At 38.6% G+C, this 12,405-nt stretch overlaps 1 protein-coding gene across 4 annotated transcripts in view; it reads right to left on the reverse strand.

The window, feature by feature from the left end:
- apaf1 (apoptotic peptidase activating factor 1) overlaps positions 1-12,405 on the reverse strand; it is a 196,665-nt gene that overhangs the window by 70,758 nt on the left and 113,502 nt on the right. For 3 of the 4 annotated variants that reach the window (XM_060842922.1, XM_060842924.1, XM_060842925.1), the window contains 2 exons: positions 9,939-10,046; positions 4,424-4,546 (listed from right to left, as the gene is read on the reverse strand). In XM_060842922.1, coding sequence (XP_060698905.1) covers positions 4,424-4,546; positions 9,939-10,046 — 231 coding nt within the window. The remainder of the gene's footprint in view (positions 1-4,423; positions 4,547-9,938; positions 10,047-12,405) is intronic. The other variant, XM_060842926.1, reaches the window with a different exon arrangement.

Below are 12,405 nucleotides of genomic sequence, written 5' to 3' on the forward strand. Positions count from 1 at the left end.
ATAGAGTGACAGGGAGATAGGATAATGAAGAAGGCATTTGATATGCTTTCCTTTATTGATCAGAGCATTGAGTACAGGAGCTGGGAGGTTATGTTGCGGCTCTACTGGACTTTGGTTAGGCCACTTTTGAAATATTATGTGCTATTCTTGTTAAGATTAGATTAGATTAGATTAGATTAGATTACTTACAGTGTGGAAACAGGCCCTTCGGCCCAACAAGTCCACACCGACCCACCGAATCGCAACCCACCCATACTCCTACATTTACCCCTTACCTAACACTACGGACAATTTAGCATGGCCAATTCACCTGACCCGCACATCTTTGTGACTGTGGGAGGAAACCAGAGCACCCGGAGGAAACCCACGCAGACACGGGGAGAATGTGCAAACTCCACACAATCAATCAGTCGCCTGAGGCGGGAATTGAACCCCCATCTCTGGCGCTGTGAGGCAGCAGTGCTAACCACTGTGCCACCGTGCTGCCCACCTAGTCTCCTTTTTATCAGAAGGATATTGTGAAATTTGAAAGGGTTCAGAAAAGATTTACAAGGATGTTACCAGGGTTGGAGGATTTGAGCTACAGGGAGAGACTGAACAGGCTGGGGCTGTTTTCTCAGAATTGAGGGGTGACCTCATAGATGTTTATAAAATCATGAGGGGCATGGACAGGATAAATGGACAAAGTCTTTTTCCTGGGGTAGGGGATAGGGGAGTCCAGAACTAGAGGGCACAGGTTTAAATTAAGAAGGGAAAGGTATAAAAGGGACGTAAAGGGCAACTTTTTCACGCAGAGGGTGGTACGTGTATGGAATGAACTGCCAGAGAAAGTGGTGGAATTGAGTCCAATTACAGCATTTAAAAGGCATATGGATAGGAAGGGTTTAGACAGAAATGGGCCAAGTGCTGGCGAATGGGACTAGATTAACTTAGGATATTTGGTTGGGATGGATGAGTTGGGCCGGAGGGTCTGTTTCCATGCTGTACATCTGTATGACTCTTAACAAAGAGAAATGCCCAAATGTGGGTTATCAATGATCTGAATCTAGTTGACATATAATGGTTCAAGGGTCTGGGCTGACATACAGTGTAAGATAATTTGAATTGAATACTGAACATTCTATTGAGTTACAGCAAGCCTGTATATATTCAATGTTTCAAAACAGTGCTCGTACAGAGAAATAAATGCAACACCTCGCATTCCCCTTAGAAATATGTGACTTTCATCAAATCTTTGATTAGGATTCTCTCTCGAAGTAGAGTTGGAAAATTCAAGATCTTTTTAGGTCTCCAACAGACTGTCTATATTATTCATTATACTCTGATATGCCATAAAACAAAACACTAAATGCCAACGTGCTTACTGCCTATGGCCCTTTGTCCAACTTGCAACCACTGTAGAATAGCTAGGAATTACATGTCCTACACAACTACATCAGTTTGATAAATTCATGCACTGATAATTTGTTCTTTCCCTGGATAATTACATGTAAATATTGCATCCTAGCTACAATCAATATTTTCTTCATAGGTTAAAAAGAAAGCATATATATGATGAATAATGTATCTTACAAAAGTGGAGAGGCAGCTGACCTTTTGCAGACCTTTTCCTAAAGATGCATCACTTTCTGAACTTAAGGAAGGGTGAATCCTTAATGGCATCATTAAGAACCCAAATGTCTGTTTTTATGTTCACCAAGTTGATCAGTATTGGAGATCTTGAGCTCAGCACTACGAAAGAAATGCTCATTGTTTCAATGCCCCATTTCCTGAATTGCAAGAATCTAAAATAGAAATGTTTACGCACTCAAATGGTTCAATGATCGAATATATGGATATTTTATGGAGCTGGCATCAACAATTCTGTCTTATTAAATATTTATATGCTGCAAAAATTGAAAGTTGATGTGTGATCTTCCAATATTTCTGGCAATGGAACTTCTAACATACAGTAGAATTTTCAAACCTGCTCTTAACAAAGATCTAAATCAAGTCCTTATGTGGGACTATTTTCTACTGTTCAAGAAGACAATGAATTATATTTTATGAACTCAATTTTGTATTGATTTTTTTTTACATTTTAAAAGCAATCTTTCCATCTGGCTGCTGTCTTTCTTATCACATATCCTTCCAGTCAGAACACAATTGAAGCTTCAAATTTCCGTACAATGATCAATGACACACACTGACAAGTCAACATAGTATTCAGATGCTCAATTTGTCAACTCATCACACAGTTAAGGGAAGTTGATGCGACTAACCACATAACCGAAATTTAAATGCATAACTTGGCGTTCAGGAGGCAAAATCTCCGTTGTTTACATTTGACCACTGGATCAACCTGATTGTGAAATATATTTTTCCACATCGTTGCATTAAGTGCACTGTAACCTCTCCAATTAGAATGCTTGGGACCAATTAATTTCTGGATTTTGAACAAAGTTAAAATGTTTAATCACAATTATGTAAACTGAAAATACTGCAGATATAAAGAGTTAACTGAAGCATAAAATAGATAAATTAATATAAAGGAGTTTTCAAACAAACGTTTACTGATGCAAATCTCATACTTTACAAGTTTCTGCTCAAAATGTACAGAATCAAAATAATGTAACCATTTGCTTGGATCTACTCAAAAAAAACACTGAACAATCAGTGCTTTTGAACAATAGATTTCTGGACCGGAAAAGTACAGTATTATAATAGTAAGAAGTGTAGAGGAACAGAAGGGTACCACATGCAACATAGGTAGATAATGCGTTAACAAATCATCCTTTATTAGCTAAGGTAGAGAATATAACAGTGTGAACATTAAGATAGAATTGCATAAAATATCCATTATGGAGCAGCTGGAATAAGAGACAGAACATAGAGGAGACATAAGAGGATGTTGGCAGAATTGGAGAACTTTAGCCAGGAGGCATGACTTGTTAGGCCAGGGTTGTTTCCTGTGGAACCAAGGAAGATTAGGTGGGGTTTAACTGATCTGTATAAAATTCTGAGAGGTCTAGGAAGATTGGACTGAAAGGACCTTTACCTTTAGTAGAGATGTCAATAATAACAGAATATAGACTTTAAGTGGAAAAGTCTTTGAGTTGAGGGGAAATGTGTCTACTCAGAAGGTAGTGAGACCAGGAACACTGCTTGAAACATCAGTACAGGCAGAAACTCTCACCTCATTTTTAAAAAATTCTTGGATATGTAATTGAAATGGCATAACCTAAGGGCTATGGACCAAAAGCTAGAAAGTGGGATTACGTTGGATTGCTATTTTTGGGCTGGTACAGGTGCAATAATTCAAATAATCGCCTCTCGCTCTGTTAATTTTCTACGTTCCTAGAAACAAATGCATTCCTTCTCAGTCAAGTGCTTGATCCATATTAATTTTTCTATAAATATAACACTTGCTCTATTTGGACATCACCATGGTGATACAATGTCATATCTGAATCTCCCCACTTCTAATTCTCAATGGAACTTAAAATCCAATGGTTGTTATCTGTCTAACTTAGTCTCTAAAGCACTCAGGAAAATAATGTTAATTGCTCCTGTGGGCAAAGGCACAGAAGATCTACTGATAATATCTATACGGTACTTTAAAATATGGAACCAAAGTTTATATCATCCTTAACTTTCTACATAACGCAGGGAATCTATACAGACATTTGTCTGATACAACGTGTTTAGTTCTTGTTCTCCAAAGATTTCAGACAGCAGGCCTTCAGAGGATTTTGAAGAAGCAAGTCAATTGACAGCTGTAAAGAGCTCCTCACAATCAACTGGGATGACTTTTGCATGCATTGTGTTAATTAAAACCAAAATTCTTGTTCAATATTTTCCCAAAGTACAGATGGGGAAGATTATTTAGCTTGTCTAACTCATCTTATGAATTGCTGAAAATGTGTTGCTGGTTAAAGCACAGCAGGTCAGGCAGCATCCAAGGAACAGGAAATTCGACGTTTCGGGCCAGAGCCCTTCATCTCCGGCCTGAAACGTCGAATTTCCTGTTCCTTGGATGCTGCCTGACCTGCTGTGCTTTAACCAGCAACACATTTTCAGCTCTGATCTCCAGCATCTGCAGACCTCACTTTTTACTCATCTTATGAATTCCCCACCACAGCGTTGAATAGTCTGCTGAAAAGTTTCCAAGTTTTTAACTCTGTTACAATTCCCAAAAATCTTTTCTGAGTATGTGTGAAGAGCATGCTGACATCAGATCTCAGCTTACTTTTCAAAAGTGTTGAGCAAAACAACATTAAGGTTTTCACAGTAAAAGTAGGGTGGTTATACCATAAGGGTAAACATAATTTTGTTTTCTACTTAAAGTGATTCCAAAAGGTTCAAATGAGACAGAAGCGTCAAAATAGGATTATGTTTACAGAATAATTTATATTTAAAATTTTTAGAATAAAGCATTTCTTACCCTTATTGTGGAGTCATCCGAACAGGAAATCAGCATACCTTCAGATGTAAACTGACATTGTTGGACACATGCCATGTGACCTGTTAATGTTTTGTGAAGTTTACCACTTGGAAGCTCCAGAACCTTAGAAGAAAAAAAAACCAATTATCACAACAGAGGAAAGAGAGACGAGTAGAGGGGAATGGAATAAAGGTGCTTAAGTAGTGGTTAACAATGAAGTTTTGCAGCAGTGTTAGTTAAATGATGCATGGTAAAAGCTATGTTTATACAAATCAAAAATTAATTCAGAAGTAAACTTTGCTTATCCCAATTAAGAAAGGCTAAGCGTTGCTGAGAGCCTGACTGCTTTCTATTTTAATTTTCCAATTGTCTGCTCTGACTGTTTTTATCAAAGCTCCTTAAATACAAAGTTTAATATGAAAAAAGTTCCACGTTTTTCCATAGTTACTAGCTTTTACGTTGGAGGTTGCAATTTACATATCAATCCACAGTTTTCAGTTGATACCATTTTGGAGCACATTTTCACTTTCTAAATGCTGACATAGCAATTTACTTGCAAATATTACAGCTAGTGTAACTATAGTATGTACAATTTTACAAATCATTCTCTTGCTAACGTCAACAATACCTTGCCATCTCCTGTAGCCACAATAGTGGGCGGCATGGTGGCACAGTGGTTAGCACTGCTGCCTCACAGCGCCAGAGACCCGGGTTTAATTCCCGCCTCAGGCGACTGACTGTGTGGAGTTTGCATGTTCTCCCTGCGTCTGGGTGGGTTTCCTCCGGGTGCTCCGGTTTCCTCCCACAGTCCAAAGATGTGCGGGTCAGGTGAATTGGCCATGCTAAATTGCCCGTAGTATTAGGTGAAGGGGTAAATGTAGGGTATGGGTGGGTTGTACTTCGGCGGGTCGGTGTGGACTTGTTGGGCTGAAGGGCCTGTTTCCACAATAAGTAATCTAATCTAATCTAATATCACTGAGATTGATATGATGAATTCCAGGCAAAGTCCCCTTTCCTGAACTGAAAACAAAAAAATGCTGCAAATCACAGCGGGCCAGCTGGCATCCATACAGAGAGAGAGAGATTGAGTCTAGATGACTCTTCATCAGAGCAGACTTCATCAGCCTTATGAGGAGTCATCTAGACTCAATCTCTCTCTGTATGGATGCCAGCTGGCCTGCTGTGATTTGCAGCATTTTTTTGTTTTCAGTTCAGGAAAGGGGACTTTGCCTGGAATTAGTCATATCAATCTCAGTGATATTAGATTAGATTAGATTACTTACAGTGTGGAAACAGGCCCTTTAGCCCAACAAGTCCACACCGAGCAGACTTCATCAGCCTTATGAAGAGTCATCTAGACTTGAAATGGTAGCATTCTCTACATGGATGCCGCCTGACCCACTGTGCTTTCCAGCATTTTGTAGTTCAGATTCCAGTATCTGCAGTAACTTGCTCCTAAACTCTCCTTTCCTTTGGTTTCCACATCTTTTCTGGTTACAATTCCTGTCACAAACTTCAGTTAATCTACTCCTTGGCTGCTAAAATTCTTGCATTCTACGCAGCACCATGTGAACGCAGTTCTATGAACTCAATGTCCAAAACAAAAAGTCAAAATTCAAAACTCTTGTCTCCTACCATTTGGGGACTCATCTTTATTCATTTTTACTACAACCCAAATCCTCAATTTCTCTCGTTCTAAATTGCTATGTATTGCCCAAATCCCTTCAAACTTCATTTGAGAGTTATTTCTTAAACAGGAAAAATTTATACATGTTACTATTATAAACAGTTTCAAAACATTCTATTTAAAAAGTCATTATGATATCAGAGATAAATTAGTTGGACAATGAAAACTAGTTTGTGAGAATAATTCCTTTCCAGACATTGAATCATCCCTGTCCAGCAATAAAACTCTCACCATGCCTAACCAGTCTGTGGCACCAGCATGTTTCTCATTTCATCAGGCTCTTTTCAAACATTGAGTCCATCATCCTGCCATTTCTTAATTAAAGTCCTCATTATTTAGAATTATCAAAGCCCTCATTACTCCATGGCAGATGGTAGGATATGATTTAAAAGGAAATATGGAATTAAAAATCCAGTGATGACCATGAAATCATTGATGATTGTTGTAAGAACTCATCTAGTTCACTAATATCCTTCAGGGAAGGAAAACTGCCATTGTGATCTCGTCTGACCTACATGTGACTCCAGACCCATTGCAATGTTACTGATTCTCAAATGACCTCAGTAATGTACACACAATGTCTCAGCCAACACCATCTTCAACTCTGGGTATGTCCTGTCCCAAGGGCAGTACAGACCCATCAGTGGCACAGTTTTATACAGTGAGGAGGGAGCTGGCCTGGGAGACCTCAACATCGACTCTATTCCCCAAGAAGTCTCATTGTATCGAGTCAAACATGGCAAGGAAAGCTGCTGTTGATTACACCCCCACCCGGCCTTCTACTCAGGTGATGACTCCTTACCCTTCCATGTTGAGATGGCTGAGGCACAGAATGTACTCTGGGCTGGGCGATTTCACTGTCCATCACCAAGAAGTTCTCAGTATCACCACTACTGATTGAGCTGGTGAAGTCTTAATGGACATTGCTGCTAGACTGGGTTTGGGGCAGGTGAGGGAACAACAAGGGGGAAAATCATACTTGACTTCATCTTCACCAATCTGTCTGTTGCACATCTATATCCATGACAGTATCGGTAAGACCGAACACCGGACAGTCCTTTTGGAAATACCTTCCATGCGTGTGTGGTACTAACACCGAGTTAAATGGAATAACTTCAAACAGAGCTCGACTGAGCTTCCACGAAGTACAATAGGCCATCCGTAGCAGCAGAACTGCACTCTCTACACAAGCTATAACCTCATGACCCCTATATTCCCTACTCTACCATTACCATCAAGCCAGGGGAACAATCTTGATTTAATGAAGAGTGCAGAAGGGCTTGCCAGAATCAGAAACAAACGTGCAAAAAATGAGACGTCAATCTGGTGAAGTTACAAAATCAAACTACAACATAAACATCAGTAGATCATTAGAGGTACTTCACATGAATCAGATCTAAGCTCTGCGGTCCTGCCACATCCAGTTACGATTGGTGGCGGACAGTTAAACAACTCCCTGGAAGAGGCAGCTCCACAGATATAACTATCCTCAGTGATGGGGGAGCCCAGCACATCAACGCAAAAGATAAGGTTGAAGCATTTGCAACAATCTCCAGTCAGAAGCGTCTAGTGGATGATCCATCTCTGCCTCCTCCAGGAGGACCCCAGTATCATAGATGCCAGTTTTCAGCCAATTTGGTTCACTCCAAATGATATCAAGAAACAGTTTGAGGCACTGGATACAGCAAAAACTACAGGCCCTGACAGCATTGCAACAGTACCAAAGAATTGTGCTCCAGAACTTTCTGCACCCGTAGCAAAACTGCCCAGTACAGCTAGAACAATGGTATCTACAGGTACACAATCCTATAACCGAAACCCTCGAAACCAGCTGATTAACAGAATTTGGAATTTTTTGCATTTTGGAAGAAGTGATAGTTTAACGGTGAAATTTAAAAAAAACCTTAGTGAACAGCAGACACACGTGTGAGTACTACAAGCCCTGAGACAGAATTGACGCCTGCCAGTGCTGGGCCATGCCCCCACGTCACATCTGAGTGACCTGGGTCGAGTGGGTGCGGAGTTGGGTTAACTGTTTGCTTGCCAAACTACCTTGTTATGGAGAAAAAAAACTTTGGATTTTGGAGCTTTTCAGATAAAGGATTGTGTACCTGTACTCAACAATGTGAATACATTGCCCAGCTACGCCCAGTACAGTAAGCAGGAGAAATCCAACCCAGTCAATTACTGCCATTATCGTTCCTTACAATTTAACTTGTGGAACCCTAGTATTATTCTGATACAGCAACTCTGCACTCTGCTCAAGCCAATATTGCCTTCTTAATTTATAGAACTCAGAATACACTACTTCAGATGTGCTATAACCAGGGCTTTGTATAGTTGAAGTATGATTCTAATCTCATTTCTTCTACTGAAAGGTTGATGCCTGTTCCTTTAATCCTCTATAGGTTACACCAGATGACTTCCTACATTACAACTTTATGCAAATTGAACTTGCTGCTGTTAAAGATGTGCACATATCAAAGTAATAAAAGAATAAGAAAACTGATTGGAACCCTGCTTACAGCTAAAACAAAATGCTGTTAGAGCACTGAAATGAATCATGTACAGAAAATGTTAACCAGTAACATTTCTTTTACCATTGCATGCAGTCAAAGTTCAAAGACTAGTCAAAAACGACAAGGTATCTTTACATTTGTCTGACAGAATTATCTGAAAAGATGCAGAAAAAAAAAATGATCATTGAAGATGAGACCAAACATGACATGCAGTGCCTGTCTTTAAACTTATCATTATGCAATACAAAGTAGTCATCATCTGACTTCATAATTTGCAAAGTTACACTAATTATTTTCAGGTAGTTTGGCAGAAAGTAAAATCAAATCCTTGTGAAGAAGGATATAGTTACAAAGCAACAAAGATACCTTTAGAAAATGAGGCATTCTAGGACTGTCTTTAATTAGAAGGAAAATTGGATCTCATCAAATCACATGAAGCAATGAAGTGCACTTTATGTTTGTCCGTTTGTGAGATGTTGGTGTTAGCACAAACATCCATTGTAAACAAATGAATAACAAAATAAATTGATTTCCTTGCCAATAAATTCATTAAACACTAATGCCAGTTACAATACAAAATGCTTTGCTGATGTTATGGCTAGTTTTTGAATTCTGAAAGCTCAAAATTTGCATTGTTAATATAAGATTTATTCTCCATGCATCTAATTACTAGAAACCATACCTCAATACTACTAACTACCTAAATACTCATATCAGTTTTCATTATTCTATTTACCACTAATTTTTTTGGAGTAAATCTTTTACAGATGATCACCTGTTCTGGTAACTGAAGCCAAGAACAAATGACAGATGCTTTCATATACTCATATTGAATCTTAGTGCATTATATAAGAACTAAACAAAATAAACGTTTTGCCCAAAAACAGAGATCTACAAATTCAAAAAGAACTTCCTTCAAAGAGAAGCATCTGGCACTCATTTGTAGCTCCCAGCATTCCAAAGCAAAATGCTGCAGAACAGTCTTCATTATTGCATGTTTCCACTTCAATTACCTGAGAACACCCAAATTTTATACAAGCATTTCAGAAACATATAGGTGGGAATTTGTATGTCAAATTTACCAGTTTGTTATTCATTATTTGTTATAAAATACCCATCCTTATTCACATTATGAATAAGCCCTGTAAACAGTATAAATTCTACACAATAGCTTCATTTAGATGCAAGAATTTAAAATAATATGTATTTATCCCAAATCATTGAGGTGTCATTCTCAGCAACACTCAAACTTGGTATGGATGGGGTAGCTTTAGGCTAGGCGTAATATATGCTTAAATTAGTCTTGCACCTTTAGTGTGCCATTTTCTAGCCCTACTGCTACCAACAGGCTCTGCTGGAAGCGCTGTCTCTTCCACCCAATGCTCTGCAGGATGAACTTGGCCGACTTCATGCCTCCCTACAATTACAATATATAAAAAAGTAAAACTGTTAACATAAAATTCAATATTAAGCATTAAATGTGTATACAAACATACACACAGCTTAGCTATTGGAAATTGTTGCATTCAGATCTTTACTCAATATCAGTGCTATTTTGATCAGACTAGTTTTATACTAGACATTAATTTTGAAAAGCAAAAACAAGCTTTTTTTTAATGTGGTAGTAATTTATTTTGCCATGTTTCTGATGCTTTTCTGCTTGCTGAGATGTTTCTGCTCTTTGTAGCAAGTTGTACATCCTGAACACACTCCAATCTATGCACACTCACTCACCATTTTCCCATCAATACAAAAATTTAATAATGAAAATTTCATTAAATCAACAATATTTTTCATACAGTTATTAAATTTATTAATGAAGAGTTTTTAAATGATTTTTGCTCAACAACTCTATAGTTCAGCACTGTTCAGGATAATATATCATTCATTTGAAACAAGTGAAGGAACAAGTGATGGAAACAAAATAATGCAATACTGGAAACATGGTACATTTTAAAATAGTAGCTTCATTTTTCAACGAGCTCTATAAATGTAGCATTATAACTTCATATAGAATTTGAGGCCATGAACGCACTTCAGACAAATATGCTGACACTGCTCAACAGATAATGGAGAATTCACGGTGTTGGGGTTTCTCAAAAAAGAGAACTGCAAATTTAATGAAGGAAAGCACTCAAAATGCAAGCTACAATGAGTTCACAAATAGAAAGAAAAAGTTGCATTTTGATTGGATTTATTATTTGGTTTGATTTATTATTGTCACAAGTATCTAGGTACAGTGATTTGCTTGCAGTACAGGTAGATCATACCATACAAAGTGCATTAAGTGTAATAGAACACACTGAGGAATACAATGTTACAGATGCAGAGAAGGTGCACAAGGAGTGAGGTCAACATTAAATGTGAAGTTGGAGGGGGTCCATTCAGATCATGACTTACATTGGATTTAGTTTATAACATTCTTTTTACTTTGTGGAATTATTGTAGTAAACCTAGCAGTAACAAATGTGGGAGAGAAACAAATTGACTGGGGGAGCATTGAGCAGGGTAAGTAAGTGCTGGTAGTAAGAAAGTCATTGGGAGAGAAGGTCAGGGTCTGGAAGACAAGGCCAGAGAAGGTGGCTGAAAACAGGGAATAGTCAGCAATTTGTTGATGTTTAGGAGAAGCTAGGGAGTGTGAACACCCTTTTTGTCAAAGCAGCAACCTGTTGGTCAGGTCCTGGATGCACGTGCGGGGGGTGGGGATGGTGGGTAGTGCAGGAGTGCAGCAAAGGGCTGAGGGGAGAGCGCCTGTGAAGAGAGAGCAATTTCAAACTTGTCATGAAGGATCACTCAGCAATTAAGGAGCTAGGAAGGCTTGAAATCATTCAAGCAATCTCTAGTTTAAAATGGTATACATTCAGGATATGTGTGAGGAAAAATGGAGTTGATGCCATTGCAACTAAAGTTTTAATTATTAAACTGAAATCTGAGATTAAGGTCTGAAAATGCAGCTATAAAGGGTCATACTTGCCTGGTTAAAATATTCTAGCTTTGTATATATGTGAGGGAAAAACATGAACTGAAGGTGTGTTTGGTGTGATGGCTGTTTGTGTGCTAAACTGTCTATTTCAGAAAAAAAATTCTTTGTTCCTAACTTATGCACATTGCCTTGTGCCAATTTAAATATTGTGGTGTCGAGGAAATTAATGCTTTCCTGTGTCTTCTGGATTGAGGTTTAATAGAGGGTTGATAACTATTGAGGGTATTGATGAGTGTTTATAATTCTAAGATCAAATACCTTACGCGTCAACACAAACCCAGAGTAATTATCGCAAACCAAAAAAAGTGAAAATGCAGGAAAATCTCAGCAAGTCTGGCAGCATCTGTAAGGAGAGAAAAGAGCTGACATTTCGAGTCTAACTGACCATTTGTCAAAGGGACCAGCTTTGACAAAGGGTCAGTTAGACTCGAAACGTCAGCTCTTTTCTCTCCTTACAGATGCTGCCAGACTTGCTGAGATTTTCCAACATTTTCTCTTTTTTTGGTTTCAGATTCCACCATCCGCAGTAATTTGCTTTTACCCAGAGTAATTATACTAGGGACAACATCACCTCATAAAGAACTAAGAACAGCAGAGCAAAGGATCAGGCTTTTGGATCACCAAGTGTGCACATATACATGACACCTTTCTAAATTAGAAATCGTTTGCCTCCTCACAGTCCATTCCCTCTATTCCCTGCTTATTCATATATCTGTCAAGATGCTGCTTAAGCGTTACTACCGTATACGCTTTTACCACCTCCTCTGGCAGTGCAACCCAGGCACTTACCACA

This window comes from Hemiscyllium ocellatum, chromosome 23 (genome assembly GCF_020745735.1).
Source record: "Hemiscyllium ocellatum isolate sHemOce1 chromosome 23, sHemOce1.pat.X.cur, whole genome shotgun sequence".
NCBI lineage: Eukaryota > Metazoa > Chordata > Chondrichthyes > Orectolobiformes > Hemiscylliidae > Hemiscyllium > Hemiscyllium ocellatum.